The sequence below is a fragment of the Camelus bactrianus genome, chromosome 16, assembly GCF_048773025.1.
Source record: "Camelus bactrianus isolate YW-2024 breed Bactrian camel chromosome 16, ASM4877302v1, whole genome shotgun sequence".
Classification (NCBI taxonomy): domain Eukaryota; kingdom Metazoa; phylum Chordata; class Mammalia; order Artiodactyla; family Camelidae; genus Camelus; species Camelus bactrianus.
The window spans coordinates 31,497,034-31,514,562 of record NC_133554.1 but is presented as its reverse complement, the minus strand read 5'-3'; the positions used below and the strand labels follow the sequence as shown (position 1 = coordinate 31,514,562).

Here is a 17,529-nt window from a genome sequence, read left to right as displayed (position 1 = left end):
GTGGTAAAACAAAAGATCTATTCTGAACTACAGTACAAATCTATAAAACATCATTTCCTTTAAGTCCAATTTTATTCCAGTTATTAAAAAAACAGTTCTGATTATTGGACATTCTTGTTGTACAAAATTTACCTCAGAGCTTTTAGAGACATGTTTGTTATCGATGTACAGGAAGCCAAGTCAAGGTGCCTGAGCTTGGAACAGAACTTGCTAAGGCTAGTACAAGTACTGAAAAATGGAAAGAGGAGAAAATAATGAATAAACATATAGAACACATCCTTAGTATATTATACACAATTCCCATTAAACATATGTATATACATATAACAACTGTAAGATTTCCACATCCCAAATAAAAGCAGTTGCAAATCTAGGGACCTTTCATGCTGATGAAGAGGCAGGTTCACAAAGGATTTAAAAAAAGAAAAAAACTTGTGTTGTGTATGAGAATTTGCATGAAGGGAAAATGGTGCTTGACTCACATTTGGAAATGTTAATAGCTACTGACAGCAAACTACATTTGTGCTGATAAGATATATGTATTTTGCAAATCCAGGAACACCAGAAAAGCTAGCTAGTAACTGCTAGCAAGTGTTGAAACATGAAGACCAAAAGATGCGACTGCTCTTTCACTCCTATCTCTGCTCAGGATAACCTTTGCAAGGCAGTAATGAAAAAACTGAATTTTTGCAAAGTATACAGAGGATGGACAGTGTTGGGCTGAAATAAATTATGTAATATTACTGCCTGCTTTCCTTTATGAATTTCTTAAAGGCTCTTTTTCCACAGTGGTTGAGTTTCCCATTTAAAATTCTAATCCAAACAAGACCCATACATTCTAGTTGGCGGATATGTTTCTTAGGTCTTTGTGTGGACTTATGTTTTCAGTTCTTCTGGGTAGATGCCTCGGAGAATTACTAGGTTCTATACTGAGCTTATATGTGACTTTTTAAGAAACTGCCAAACTGTTTTCTAAAGTTGCTGTACCATTTTACATTCCCACAGCAGTGCATGAAGGTCCCAGTTTTCCCACATCCTTGCCAACACTTGACATTGTCTCTTTTTGACTACAGTCATTTTAGTGGGTATGGAGAATAATCCTCTTGTGGTTTTATTTTATAATTTTGTAATGAACACTCTTTCTTATGCTTATTAGCCATTCATCACTTTCCTTGGAGAAATGTCTAAGTGCTTAGCCCAATTTTTAATTGGATTGCCTTATTACTAATTGTTAAGAGTTCTCTATCTTTTCTCAATATACATATTCTTTAATTTCTCTCAGTAATGTCTTGTGGTTTTCAGTATAGAAATTTGGCATTGTTTTAGAATTATGTTATCTGAAAATAAGGACAGTTTTACTTCGTTCCTATTGGTATGCTCTCTCTCTTTTAAAAACTATTGCATTAGATAGAATTTTCAATAAAATGTTGAATAGAAATGACATGAGTTAATGTCCTTGCTTTGCTCTTGATCTTAGGGTAAGGCATTCAATCTTTCACTATTAAGTATGATGTTACCAATAGGTTTTTCATGGATGTCTTTGATCAGATCAAGGAAACTCCCTTCTACTCCTAGTTTGTTGAGAATTTTTATCACGAATGGGTGTTGGATTTCTTCATGTGCTTTTTCTGTATCTAATGATGTATTAGTTGTGTAACAAATTACCTCAAAACTAAGCAGCTTACAACAACAATTATTTATTATCTCAGTTTCCATGGGTCAAGAATTCAGGCACAGGCAGCTTAGCAGGGTGCCTCTGGCTCAGGGTTTCTGACAAGGCTACAGTCAAGGTACTGGCCACAGCTGCATTCATCTCAAAGGTTAAATGGGTACAGATTCCCTTCCAAGCTCATTCAGGTGGATGTTGGCAGGCCTCAGAAGATCCAATTCCAAGCTCACTCATTTGGTTTTTGGTAGGATTCAGGTTTGCTGGCTATAGACCAGAGATCCCAGTTCCTTGTCACATGGGCCTCTCAACAGAGCTACTCACAACAGGGCAACTTGCCTCCCCCAGAGCTGGAGCCCTGAGAGAAAGTAGAGCAAGACAGAAGTCACAGTCTTGGTAACCTAATCTCCAAAGCGACATCCAATCTCTTCTGCAGTAGTCTATTGTTAGAAATGAGTCACTAAGTCCAGTCCACGCTCAAGAGGAAAAGATTACAAAAGGGTGCAAATACGAGGAGGCAGGTATTACTTGGGGGTCACTGCGGGGGCTACCTATCACATTGAAATGATTGTGTGTTTTTTGTCCTTTATTCAGAGGGCAGTAAATCTCACCAGCTTCCTACTTATTTATGGCTCACAAGCCAAGAATGGTGTTGACATTTTTAAATGGTTCAAAGAAAATCAAAAGATCCTATTTTGTGACATGTGAAAATTAAATGAAATTCAAATTTCACCACCATGCAATAAAGTTTTACTGGGGCACAGCCACATTCATTTGTTTATGTATTATCTATGGCTACCTTTGTAAAACACTGGTAGGGTTGAGTAGCTGTGACAGAGACTATGTGGCCAACAAAGCCTAAAATATTTCCTTATCCAGCTTCATATAGAAAAAGTTTGCTGATTCTTGCTTTATTCTATTTATTATGAAATATTACATGAACTGACTTTCTATTTTTTTTAGACTGAAGTAGAGTTGATTTTTTAAAAAATTTATTTATTCATTTAATGGAGGCACTGGGGGTTGAACCCAGGACCTTGTGTACACTAAGCATGCATTCTACCACTGAGCTATACCCTCCCTCTGAAGTATAGTTGACTTACAGTGTTGTATTAGTTTCTGGTGTACAGCACAGTGATTCAGTTACATGTATTATTTTTCACTACAGGTTACTCCAAGCTGCTGAATACAGCTCCCTGTTCTATACAGCAGGACCTTGTTGTTTATCTATTCTGTACCTAGTAGTTTGTATCAGCCAATTTCAAATTCCCAATTTATCCCTCCCTTCCCCTTTCTCCCACTGGTAACTGTAAGTTTATTTTCTGTCGATGAGTCTCCTGTTTTGTAAATAAGTTCCTTTGTGTCATTTTTTAAAGATTCCACATATAAGTGATATCACATGAAACCTGTCTTTCTCTCACTTACTTCACTTACTGTGATAATCTCTAGGTCCACCCATGTTGCTGCAAATGACATTATTTCATTCCTTTTTATGGCCGAGTAGTGTTCCATTGTGTGTGTGTGTGTGTGTGTGTGCGCGCGTGTGCGCTGTCAATGGACTTTCAGGTTGATTCCATGTCTTGGCTATTGTAAAAAGTGCTGCTGTGGACACTGGGGTGCATGTGTCTTTCTGAATTTCTGAGTTTTCTCTGGATATATGCTCAGGAGTGGGATTGTTAGATCATATAGTAACTATTTTTAGTTCTTCAAAACCTCCATACTGTTCATCATAGTGGCTGTACCAATTTACATTCTCACCAACGAACTGATTTTAGGATGCTAAACTACACCTGTATGTATTTCTGGGATAAAACCCACTTGGTTATGATCCAAAACCTTTTTATATGTTGCTGGATTTGGTTTCCTAAGATTTTGTTAAGTATTTTTGCACCTCTGTTCCTGACAGCAAATCAGTAGATTTCCTTTTATTGTGATGTCTCTAATTGGCTTTTGTATCAGAAAAATACTGGCCTCTTAGAACAAGTCATGAAGTGTTTCTTTTATCAATGAGTTTCAGGATTGGTATTAAATCTTCTTTAAATATATGATGGACTCACCAGTGAAGCGATCTGGGCCTGGGCTTTTCTTTGTGGGACAATTTTGAATTACTCAGTGAATTTACTTGCTGTACATCTATTCAGATGGTCTATTTTTTTCTTGAGTCAAATTAGGTAATTTGGGCCTTCCCAGGAATTTGCCCATTTCATCTAGGTTGTCTGATTTGTTAGCATAAAGTCATTTATGATTTTCCATGATAATCATTTTATCTGTCTTTTGGCTCAAGTATTTAGTCCTCTCCTTCATTCCTGCTTTTGATAATTTGAGTCTTCTTTCTTATTTTCTTAGTCTATGTTTGTCAAGTCTTAATTTTTTTCCCAAAGAACCAGCTTTTGGTTTCATTGATTTTATTACTATTTCTGTTGCCTATTTCATGATATCCAATTCAATCTGCACTTTTCCCCCTTCTTCTGTGTGCTCTGGACTTTGTCCTTTTTCTAATTTCTTAATGTCAAAGATTGTTATTGATTTGAGCTTTCTCTTTCTTTCCTCTTTTTTGATAGGAATGCAGAGCTATATCACTATCTTGGCTGCATCCCATAAATTCTGGTAACTTTTTATTTTCATTTAGCTCAAAATTATTTAGAAGCTTTGATGCTTAACTTCCAGATACTTGAGGTTTTTCCACATTTTGTTCTGTTGTGAATCTCTAGTTTAATTTTTACTTTTTTTAAAGTTATTTTCTTATAGTTTGCTCATGGATTACAATATGTATCTCAACTTACCACAATGTATTTCAGAACAATAACCTGATTCTCACAAAACATAAGCATTTTGCTACAATAGCTCATGGTTCCCTGCACTCTCCTTTATGCTATTACTTTCAAGTGTTTAAATATATATTACTTCTATATATGATGTAGACCTAACAATATAGTGTTATGATTATTGCTTTATACAGGCTTTTATTTTCTCAAGAAGACACGAGAGAATTAGTCTTAGATTTACCCACATATTTACTAGCAATTCTGATTACTCTTCATTTATCAGTTCCTATGATTTGAGTTACTGTTTGGTATTTATTTCCTTTGGACCTGAAGAGCTTTTAGTATTTTTTGCAAAGCACATTTACTCACAACAAATCCTCTCCATTTTTGTTTATCTGGGAAAATCATTATTTTGCTTTCATTTTTGAAGGATAGTTTTCTTTTCAGAATACTGAATACGTCACATGGCTCTGGCTTCCACTGTTTCTGATTAGGTTACACGTTAATCATATATTCCTTTTTTATACATGAGTTATTTTCCTTTTGCTGCTTTCAAAATCTTCTCTTTTAGTTTGGCTCTAGGTTTGGATATCTCTATTTTTAATCTTCCTGGGGTTACTGAACTTAGAGTTGTAGATTAATGTTTATCATCAAATTTGGAAGGTTTTCTACATCAATTCCTCATATATATATATATATACACACACACACATATATATATAATAAAAAAAATACACATATATATTATATGTATGTGTGTGTGTGTGTGTGTGTGTATTTTTTTTTTTTTTTTTTGCCCCTCTCTGTCTTGTCTGGGATTCCCATTTTATGTATGCTGGTACTCATAATGTTATTTCACAGATCTCTGAGGCTCCACCCATTTTACTTTAATCTTTTATCTTTCTGTTCTTCAGACTGGAAAATATCTACAAATCTATCTTTAAATTGATTGTATTTATTTACTTTTGTGTATACACACACACACACAATATACCACACCTTCTTAACCCAGTCATCTGTCAGTGGGCATTTAGGTTGTTTCCATGTCTTGGCTGTTGTAAATAGTGCTGCTATGAACATTGGGGTGCATGTAACTTTTCAAATTTGAGCTTCCTCCAAAGTTGGATGCCCAGGAGTGGGACTGCTGGATCATATGGTTAAGTCTGTTTTTAGTTTTTTAAGGAATCTCTATTCTGTTTTCCATAATGGCTGCACCAAACTACATTCCCTCCGACAGTGTAGGAGGGTTCCCTTTTCTCCACACCCTCTCCAGCATTTATCATTTGTGGACTTTTAAATGATGGTCATTCTGACTGTAGTGAGGCGATACCTTACTTTTGATTTGCATTTCTCTGATAATTAGTGATACTGAGCATTTTTTCATGTGCCTATTGGCCATTTGTGTGTCTTTGTTGGAATTACTTGTTTAGGTCTTCTGCCTTTTTTTCGATTGGGCTCTCTTGTTATTACATTGTAACAGTTGTTTCTATATTCTGGAAATTAAGCCCTTGTCAGTCGCATCATTTGCAAATATTTTCTCCCATTCTGTAGGTTCCTTTTTTTGTATCTTTAAGCTTATTTTCTGTTCCTACCCTGCCCCCCACAGCTTTATGGACATATAACATTGTGTAAATTTAAAGTATACAGTGTGATGATTTGATACACATATACGTTGTGGAATGGTTACCACAATAAGGTTAGTTAGCACACTCTTCACCTCACATAAATACCATTTTGTTATTATTATGGTGAAAACATTTAAAATCTATCCTCAAGTATACAATACAGTACTGTTCATTACAGTCATCGTGCTATACATTTGGATCTCTGGAAATTATTTGTCTTATACAAGTTTGTATTCTCTGACCAACATCTTTCTCATTTTTTCTGTTATCTTTAACGTGCAATTTGAGACTGCTACTGAATTTTTTTAGATACTGTATTTCTATTTCCAGAATTTCCATTTGGCTCATATTTTACGACTTCTATCTCTATTGACATTCTCTATTTAAAAAGCCACTGTCATCATACTTTCCTTTTTAAAAATGGGGATATAATTTTTAATGTGTAACATTGTATTAGTTTCAGGTGTACAACAAACTGATTCAAATATATGTATATATTGCAAAATGATCACAATGACCTACGTTACCACACATAGTTGCCATATTTTTTCTTGTGATGAAAATGTAAGATCTCCTTTCGATTAATTATTAATAGTTTGGTTTCAGTGTACGTAATGTGCACATATTTTTATTAAGGTTATCCTTAAGTATTTTATGTTCTTGGATGTTACCGTGGATGTTGCTATATTTAAAATTTCACATTCCAATTGTTCATTGATAGTATATGGATACATAATTAATTTTTGCATATTGGCCATTTTTCCCAGGAACTTGCTAGAACAAGCCCTATCATGCCATTTGTAAACTACTTTCCAATCTACATGTCTCCCTTCCTGGCTCCCCTTATTTCTTTTACAATTAAATACAATGTTAACAGTATATTTTTCATATATACAATTTATCAGGTTAAGGAAATTACCTTTTCCTAGTTTGTTTAGAGATTTTCTCATTAATAGGTGTTTAATTTTATAAAATGCCTTTTTTGGTTCTATTGAGATGATCAGGTGATTTTTCTTCCTTGATCTGTTATTAAGTTGTAACTTCTAACACTGACTGATTTTGCATGTTAAAACAATCTTACATTTATGGGATAAATCCAAGTTGGCTATGATTTATTACCATTTTCATATATTGCTGGATTCAACTTGATATTTCGTTAAAGATTTTTACTTGTCCATATGGGATACTGATCTCTAGTTTCCTTTTCTTTCTTTTCTTATTTTTGAAACCATGGTAATGATGGCATTATAAAATGAGTTAAGAAAGCTTTTCCTCCTGCTCTTTTTTTGGAAAGATTTTTACAAGACTGTTTCCTTCTAAAATGTTCAATAGGGAGTGGGTATAGCTCAGTGGTAGGGCACATGCTTAGCATGTATGAGGTCCCAGGTTCAATCCCCAATACCTCCATGAAAAAAATAAAATACGATAAATAAAATGTTCAATAGAATTTAATACTATACAAGCCCGTAGCATTTTGTTTTGGTTTTTTGGATTTTTATTTTTGGTGGAAAGGTTTTTAATCATCAATCAAATTTCTAAAGATATACAGCAACTCAGATTTTCTATTTTTTAATAGTTTTGGTAATTTTTGCCTTTCAAGGAAATTATTCATTTCATCTTAGCTATCAAATTTATTGGCATACAATTGCTCATAATATTCTCTTATTATCCCATTAATAGGTGTAGAAAATGTAGTGATATTTCTTTTTACAGTCTTGGTAGTGGCAGCTTTTGTTTTCTTTCTTGACTAATCTAGAAGTTGATCAAGCTTATTGATTTTATTTCAAAGAAACAGCTTCCAGTTTTATGGCTTTCCTCTACTCTCTCCCCATTTTTTATTTCATTAATTTTTACCATTATCTTTATTTCCTTCCTTTTACTTACTATGGATTTACTTTCTTTTTCTAGTTTCCTAAGGTGAAAGATCTGATTTTAAACCTTTCTTTTATAACACAAGCATTTAAAGCTACACATTTTGCTCTAAGCACTGCCATTGGTGCATTCTACAAGTTTCAAATGTTGTGTTTCCATTATGAGACAGTGAAATTTACTTTGTAATTTTCTTTGTAATTTATTCCTTGATGCGTGGTTATTCAGGTTATATTTAATATTCAAAATTTCCAGATATGTATTATCTGATTCCTACTTTAATTCTAATTTAACTCTGTTGAGGCCATAGAACGTACTCAATATGATTTCAATCCTAAATTTACTGAAGCTTGTTTTATGGCTCATTATTTGGTGTCTCTTATTGAATATTCCAAGTGCACTTGAAAAGAATGCTTATTCTGGTACTTTCTGGTATAGTATTCTATAAATGTCAATTAGGACAAGTTCATTGATAGTGTTGTTCAAGTCTTCTATAGCTTTACTGGTTTTTTTGGTCTACTTGTTTTATCTTCACTGAAAGAGCAGGGTACTATTTAGTATTTTTTCCATCTACTCTTTTTCCTGAAGTTTACATCATCTGATATTAACAACCACATCAACTTTCCTGTGATTAGTATTTGTGACAGTGTATCTTTTCTCATCCTTTTAATCTCCATATTATTTTTATGTTTTCTTATAGTCTTGAGCATATTTGTAATTGCTATTTTTAAACCCTTTATTGGTCATATTTTATAATCTGTTCTTTCTAGGTCTGTTTCTATTGACTGGTTTTTTTTCTGGTTCTTCTTAGTATCATTTCCTGCTTCTTTGTAGATATTGTAATTTTTTATTGAATGCTGGAAATTTTGTGTCTCCCTTTAAAGAACACTGAGTTTTGATTTGGCAGGCAATTAAGTTAGTTCTTGGTCTACCTGATGCTAAAATTTTCCTTTTAACCTTTATTAGGGCAGGTCTAGTTTAGCTCCACTAACAAGATGTGACTTTTCTGCACTCTTCATTAAATGTCCCAAGGTGTTCAATGAGCCTTCTCCATTTGGGGTAGTTAGAACTTTCCCAGCTTTATTTAAGCTCTGGCAATCTCAGTAATTGCTCTTAACTTATTAGATGTTCTTTGCCCAGCTTTGTGGGGTCTCAATATGTGCAAATATAGTTTACTATTTAGCCAAATTTATGTAGATTTCTGCAGCCCTGTTTTGAGTAGTTCCCCCTCCCAAGACACAAAGCAAGCCACTCTGGTCTCCCTGAACTTCGATCTCTTTCTCTTCAAATCAGCCAGAACTCTGTGCTCTGCTTGGGTTCCTTCTCCTTGTGCTGTTACATGGAAAATGCTACCAGGCAGAAAGCTGGGGTAATCATAGGGCTCACCCTCATTGTTTCTCAGTCCTGCTATGCATGTTTTCCAGCATCTCAAACTGCTTGTTCTCTGTGTTTTGTGCAGTTTTATAGTTGTTTATAACTTGAGGGCAGTTAACTGTCATTATCAGAAGTCTCCATCTTTGATTTTTAGTTTGTATCATTTTTCTTTTAAATTGTGCTAGTGGTTATTTGATAATTTTTAAGATATTAAGTTTTTTTCTTTAAAGGAGTGATAAAGTTAATGCACTTATGTTAACGACTGCTTTGATTTCTTTAATTCATGTTTCAATTATGTAAAATATTTACATGGCTATTAAAGTAAAACATGGTATTTCAGAGGTCTCCTTTTCATTCCTGTCTCTTCATGTTTTCTCTCTCCTCACAAGTAATCATTTTCATTCATTTCTGATGATGAAAATATAAGTAAATATGGATATATATTATCTGAAGTGTCAGGCTATTGGTATAGTCATGGTTGGGGAGGGGTTAGTAAATTTGTCTCTCATTGGTTTCCAAATCAATTTACATGAATAATGTGTCTTAGGTAGAATTAATTAATAACCACAGTCCTTGTCTTTCAGACATTTTCTTGAATTAAAAGTTAACAAGTTGTGGCCTCAAAGAAAGGAATAAAACAAACAATGTGTATGTACCCTGTGCTTGGAGTGTCTTTCACTTTCCTTCATTCAAGCAATTCTAAAGAGACCATCTCTTTTTTGAGGCCTTTTTGAAGAACAAGAAGATTCACTGAATAATCCAGGCCCCTCCCTGTGTAAACATGTTTCTTCAGTGGCTTCACTTCACCTCCTAATAGGCAACAATTTCCCTACATAATATTTAAATGCTATTTGACACATGTTATTACCAACAGACCCTTGGGCTGAATGTTTTTTATATCTACCTTCTATGTCTATCGGGTCTGTGACAGTAAACTCTTACGGATGGATGTTTTGTTTCTTTTAAATTATGACTGACACAAAACACTGTATATTTAAAGAGTCATTTAAGAAACACTCTCTATATTGATTATTATAAGCTATTTAGTCCTGTGTTTAAGCTTTTACATCTTTTTACAGAATCATCTGTTCATTGTGTCTTTTGAACGATAGCTACTAATATCTTCTTGAAATATAAGCAGTCATAGTAATTTATATTATTAGTATTTCTTACTGCACACTACAATTTTAAAGTTTTACTTTAAATATTAAGACAGAATTTGTGCCCAATTCCTAAATAAGTTTCTTGTTCTATTTCTAACTTTAATGTCTCTTTCTCCTTTTAAAACATCTATAAGATCAAAATGAAATTTGCTAAATATACTTAGTAGCCTGCATTTAAAGCTAGGATAGGCAGGACATAAGGGGCTATGACTTGCCCTTCTGAAACATAAATTACTTACGCATCTGTAGTCTTTGTACACCCATTCAGATTTAGTACTTCAATGTTCCTACAGTTTTGTGCAAAGGTCCTTACAGGAAAGAAACAAACAAAAGAGACTGAAGTGAAATGGGCACAATTCTCAGCATTAAAAATAATAATAAAAGATATTAATAATGGTAATATTGGATGTTGGTACAAACACAGTTCATAATAAATTAATTTTCAACCATGAACTTTGAACATCGATCTTTTTGTCAACCAGTTAAAATTATCCTAACTTTGAGAAAGAAAGTTAAAAAAACTTACAAGGCTCCAAGAGAACCATTTATAATACAGGGAATCTGGCTTTTGGGGGAAGAGCACTTGTTCTTTTATTCTCTGAGTAGGAAGATGAAAACTATTCTAGCCTTTTCTGGGTGAGATGGTGTGGCTCGGTGTTATTCTTTACTTCAGTCAAGAAGATCAGTTAATCAATAGGTATGTTTTTACCTTAATGCATTGTCTCCTACTCCAAGACACCCCCGAAGACTTAACTTTCGTAAAAAGCCCCCACATCTTTTTGAAATATTCTCCACTACGCGGCCCTGTTAAAAAAAAAAGATAAAAAAGACAACCCATCATGTTGTTTTTGAAAAGAACACATTCTCATTTTTAAGTGGTTTCTACTCCTTTTTAAAGATCTAATTAAATCAATGGGGAAATTTCAACTTACCATGAGAAAGCTTTTCTGATTAATCCATCTACTTGAATCATGCCTAAACCTATATTGCTATTTATTTTGTTCATCTTGTAAGACATTCTGTATTTGAGGAAATGGTGCTCTGCAGTTCTTGTGTCACTATATTAATGTAGACTTCTCCCTTGGTTAAACTGCAACTTCTAAAGGATATTAACTGCCGTTTCTGTGTCCTTTCTAAACGATTTCCTGTAGTACACTAAATGCAGCAGAGGCTCAGTGAACAGTGAACAAAATCTTGCTGAATGATTCTGTGGGTCACGTTGCTTTAAACATTCACATCCATGAAGATTAGAGAATTGTCAAGAAAACATAAAAATCCATCATAATGTCAGTGGGCAATATTTTAAAAGCACTTTATGAAGATAATGGAAAGTTCACGTGAGGTTTTTGCTGTTTTTTTTTTAACTTCTTACGTGGATCCTCAAGCAACTAAGATCCACCAGAACTTAAAAAAAAAAAAATCCAACTGAAAAAAAATATAAATCTCATTTTAATCCTTGTAACACAGTGAGGAAGTTATTATTTCTACTCTCCTGATAAGAAAACCAAGGAGCTCAAATTCAGGTTAAAATTTAAGTTTCAGCTATTATTATTCTCCATTTTGGAGAAAACAGGCAATACTAAGAGATGAAATATGACGGAGAAGTGAGAAAGGAAAAAATCTCTCCACAGCACAAACAACCCAATAAATGACTTTGGCTTTATTCTTTCTTTATTCTCCACAAAAACTATCTGTGGACTACCCAAGAACCCAAAATGCTCATCAAGAAGAAATCATGCAAATGTGCTTCAACATGTTGCTAACTTTATTTTTCAATAAACAAATATAAAAAGACTACCTTAAAATGAGCAAACACAGGTTCACATTTCCACCACAAAAATAAAAAAAGTTTTTGAGTCTCATGAACACTACATAACTTAGTATGATTTCAGTAAAATAATTCTGCTTATTCTCAAAAACTGAAGAAGTTTTTGGGAACACAGCAGGCTCCCATGAAGTTCAGATGCACTGAAATTAATAGTTTCTCTCTCCAGGGAAAGGAGATTTATATGGTTGGGGCTAATCTGTTCCATGCTGTAATTACATTCTAACGAGAGAAATGGGGCCACACACCACATAATTATACCTCAATATCCCTCTGGAAATCAAACAAGTCAATTCGCTGCCAGTTACTGCCATCCAGCGCCAGAACATTCCAGGCCTATTTTGAAGAAAAAGAATGAGTAGAAGTTGAGACAAAGGGGAAAAGTCAGCAATATTAAAGTTCACAATTCAACCTACCAATAATGGAAATTATTCAATATGAAATTGACCAAAAAATTTCCCAGGCCACCCCATACTATTAACTCCCAAAAGCTCTGTCTTATTTCTGATTCATACTTGAATCTCCAAGTAGATTATCTCCTAAATGAGCAGGTACAGAAATTAGCAGCTACAAAAGATCTTACGTTAGGAGGCTGGGGAAAGGATAAGTTGTGATAAGTATCACAGCCAGAAACTGTTTTCTTACTGGAGTTTCTAATCTCAAATGAGATAATTCAGTTGATGAAAAGCAAATCTGTTATTCTACCCCTCAATAAGGTGAGGGCGAAACCAAAGAAAGAAAACAGTATTCTGAATGTACTGTGTTCAGTATATATACTATGTTCAATATATATTTGCTATCCATAGCATCACTTGGTTGGACCTGAAACTGTGATGTGGTGACCTGGGCTTAGAAAAGGCACCATCATTTCTCTGTATTCATGACAGAGACTTAATGCTTTCCTCATTACCATTTTTGCTCACTCAGGTAGGTTTTTCAATTGGTCATTTTGCCCTTTGACTTGATTCAGTGGTAATTTCAAAACAGTGAAAGTTTTGAGACTTCTCATTAATTTCTTTAATGAGCTAAAGGGAGGCAAGAAAGTTTCTAAACTTTTGAACTTTTCAGGACAAGGTGAAAAATGACCCAAATAAGAGTTAACTTGTGGATCATTCTGTATTTTAATCAGAAAGCCTTTAAAAGTTTTCCCTGTTAAATTTAAAGTGTAAACAAAGGTTTTAATACTATTGAGTTATAAACTTCTCATATCATCTCTTATTACAACAAATCAAAATGCAGATGTGATACTGCAATTCTAAAGGGAAACTGTGTATACACTTATAAGCTCCAGGGTAACTGTCACACAGTCAGCAAGAAATACGTCAGGGGTATGAGGGTAAACAAAGTTGTCATTCCAGAAATCTTAAAGATTCCTCAGGATTTCAGTGTTAACTTTTCTTCTTGTGGCTTCATGTTTTTCCAACGGTTTCCAACATGGCTGGTCATGGAGACAAAACTTTTTGAACATTGTGTGTTTACTAGGGCTAAATATACCTCTGATTTGGTTTGGTATTTTTCATTTCCTTATACTACTTTCTCCAGCAAGCAGGAAACATGCTAAACTGAGACTAAAATTAGGAATGACAAGTACCTCTCTAGAGTTTTTTAAAAAATTTTTTGATGGAGGGAGGTAATTAGGGTTATCTATTTATTTATTTTTTTAAGTGGTAGTACTGGGGATTGAACCCAGGATCTCATGCATGCTAAGCATGCATTCTACTGCTGAGCTATATCCTCCCCCCTTCCAGAGTCTCTTTTAAAAGCAAATTACCTAAATATTCAAGTATAGAAAATAACAGGATAACTACCTATATACTAACTATCCAGATTTAATGAAAACTGGCTTTGTGCTTCCTTGTAAGCTAAAACATATTAAGAGGGAAGAGGAACCTGCAAATGAAAACAACCATCAAAGCTCACTCAAATCAACATTCCTGAGACGAGACTCTGCAACTAAATAGGTTTAGACACTGGTTTTGTTTTTCAGTTCATATTGAGCTTCCTATGGAGACAGCAAGGAAATCCCACTCATTTGTACCAGCCATGTCTACCACTATCAGGGACAGAAATGTCATGAATAGAAATCATCAAAGTACTACTGGCTGTTTCCAAAACAGCTGGTACACAGATTTAGTATGGCTTTTAAGATGCAGAAACTTCATTAAACTTAGGAATTCAAGGTGAATTTTCTATGGCAAGTTTTGTGTGTGTATGTGTTTGTGTGTGTGCATGTGTGTGTGAGGGGATCAGTGTTGGAAATGTGAAGGAAAACATGGGCCTACTTACAAAGATAAACTCAACAGTCTATGATACAACCATGTTACATATTCAGCACCTAAGACTGTACCTGGTACACAGTAGGTTTCCAATAAATATTTGTTAAATAAACAAGCAAAAAGCCACTGTCCAGTTTGTAAAAAAAAAATTGTAGGTACTCATTCATTTTATTAAGTTAGTTATTATACATCTGGATTACAAAAGAGACCAGGAATGGTTCATAAAGCAGTTTTCCCACAACAGAGATTCTATCCTTAATATTAATGGCAGCAATAAGATTATGATGTTTCACTGTTTTGTCACACCAATGTCAATTGACAAAAATGGATAAGCGTAATTCATAAACTGACTCAGAATAGAATATGGTTTGCTCTACAATTTCTAAAAAGTTAAACTCTGGTTATTATCTTCTGAGAAAAAAAATATAGGGAGATAATATGAGAATTAGACCCTCAGGAGCCTTCCAGGTATGTACATAAAATGAACTAGGAAAACATAATGAAACACTATTTTATGACAATTTTGAGTAAAGCCTTTACCTTTCAATTTGCATGTTTAATATTTTTTCCTTGAAAATGTTTCCTCTCTTTGTATTATACAAATAGTAAAGAGTTTCAAAAAATTAAAGTTAGAGACAGTACATACAGGAAAATTCAGGTTTGGGAAAGGCACGTGAAACAACCTTCTTGGAAACACAATATACAACTAACATCTGAAGTAAATGGTTTGCCTACTACAGAAGCTGATTATCATCAGTGTCAGGTGGGATGCCCTTGTAATCATGTCAGTCGTCCTTACCCTGGAGACCTGAGCACAGCGACACAAGGTAACAACATCCAGAAAAGAAAATATCCTAAAAAGAGATGGAGAAAAAATTATATGATAAAGTAGCTTCTCAATTTTTGTCTATAAATAATTGGCTATGTTAACACATGCACAAAAAGGCAGAAGTTCTTTTAAACAATCACACAGAAAGCTGGAGCAACTTATGAAAACAATACTGCCCATATAAAACATAGGGGCAGAAAGTAATCTTTGCCTTGGTAATGTACATATCAGTACCACACAATTTCAATTATTCACATCAAGAGATGATAAGATATTCCTACAGATAATTTTTTTTTAAGTAAAAAAACAATTTTCATACTGGTTATCAAAAGAAATAGGTTAGGGGAAGGATCTCTTAACAAAGAATTTTACAGTTATAAGGGAAAAAGATAAAATAATACTGATAAACTACACCTAAAACATAGCAACTATAAAATGTTAAATCTCTATTTATTTAATTCTGATATGGAAAATTATAAAACTCATTTAACACATCAATGTCAGGAAACACCACCTAAAATTTTTCTGCTCTAGAGAGGTTAAATATTTATTTTGAAGAATTATTATTTGAAATAATTAATTTGCTTAAAGGATGATAACGCTCTACATTATAAGCCACCTGTAAAAACAGGTCAAAGCATCCCGGGAATAAAGTGAATGGGTCACTTCTGCTTAGAAGTTCTCCTTCCTCATAAACACCCTTAAAGATTATTTTGATCTGAGTAACAAGCGAAGGTCTTCTGCTAGTGGCAAAAAGTAAAAATATAGCATGCCTTTTAAAGTAAATTAATTTTGCTTTAAGTTTTTTTGAAACTTAAAAAAATTGGATTATATACATAATATAAAACTTACCAGTTAACCATTTTTAAGTGTATAGTTCAATGGCATTAAGTACATTCACACTGTTGTGCAATCAACACCGTCATCCATTGCCAGAACTTTTGCATCTTCACAAACTGAAGCTCTGTACCCACTGGACAGTAACTCCTCATTTCGCCTTTCCCCCAAACCCATGGCAACCACCACTCTACTTTCTTCCTCTGTGAATCTGACTACTCTAGGTACTTCATATGAGTGGAACCATATGGCACTTGCCCTTCTGTGACTGGCTTATTTCATTTAGCATAATGTCTTCAAGGTTCATCCACGTTGTACTATGTATCAGAATTTCCTTCCTTTTTAATGCTGAATACTATTCCAATGTATAAATATACCACATTTTGTACACCTGACCATAGATGGAAAGGCTGGATACCCTTCTTCTCTTGAGTCAGCCTTGCTACCACACCCTGATGGCTCTCCTTAGTAAAATAAATCTCCCACCTTCTTTAATACTGATTACCAACTCCATTCCCAAATAAATACATATACTTCCAATCTAAGTACCTCAATTCTTAAAATAAGTTTATCTAATGCAAAAAGTATTCTTGTATTGCTTAAATGCTGCTGCTTTTCCCTGTCATCCACTATATACTACCTTTATGTGGAGTTTCATAATCTAAAGATAGTTTCCAGCAAATCACTACTAATCCCTCAGCAATTCATATATGTGTAAAACATAATATTACATATGGTGGAGGCACAAGTGAGAAATTTTACAGATAATGATCATAGTTAGCAAGATTCTCCACAGAAGAAAACATAATAGATAGACATGAAACCTCAGACTGGAGACCTAGAAGACTATGAAGCATACAACTCAAAAATCATAATTCTGTTCTTAGAATGTACTGCCTGGGGTTCTAAACGTCAAAATTCCCATGACTTAGGTTTTTACCTGGATTCTGACATATGGTACATTAAAAAGAGAAAGAAGACAAACACAGTTGCTGTGCTCCTCTATTCAAGTAATAAGAGCTTGGACTTTCCAGACCTGATCTGGATCCCTGGTAAGATGGATATAGTAAGCCTCAGTGCTTAAGTCCCTTCTACACTCCACAAGTCATCTGTCTAAATGTCTGCTATTACTTAGTAACCTCTGACTTCAATCTATGTACTTGACTGTAGAGACAATTACCTGTAGAATGCCAAATGTAAGAACTAATGGGAAAAGCTGCCAGGGTTTTAACTACAGATATTTGGGGGGAATGGAGGGAGAGAAAGGAGGAGATTGGGGGAGGGGTAGGCTCACAGTGAG

General features: G+C 34.2%; 1 protein-coding gene across 3 annotated transcripts in view; it reads right to left on the bottom strand.

Moving 5' to 3' along the window:
• FBXL20 (F-box and leucine rich repeat protein 20) overlaps positions 1 to 17,529 on the bottom strand; it is a 91,605-nt gene that overhangs the window by 19,665 nt on the left and 54,411 nt on the right. For all 3 annotated transcript variants that reach the window (XM_045520756.2, XM_045520757.2, XM_010960486.2), the window contains exons 3-7: positions 15,363 to 15,417; positions 12,549 to 12,623; positions 11,172 to 11,266; positions 10,702 to 10,770; positions 133 to 228 (exon numbers count right to left, since the gene is read on the bottom strand). In XM_045520756.2, the coding sequence (XP_045376712.1) occupies positions 133 to 228; positions 10,702 to 10,770; positions 11,172 to 11,266; positions 12,549 to 12,623; positions 15,363 to 15,417 (390 nt within the window). The remainder of the gene's footprint in view (positions 1 to 132; positions 229 to 10,701; positions 10,771 to 11,171; positions 11,267 to 12,548; positions 12,624 to 15,362; positions 15,418 to 17,529) is intronic.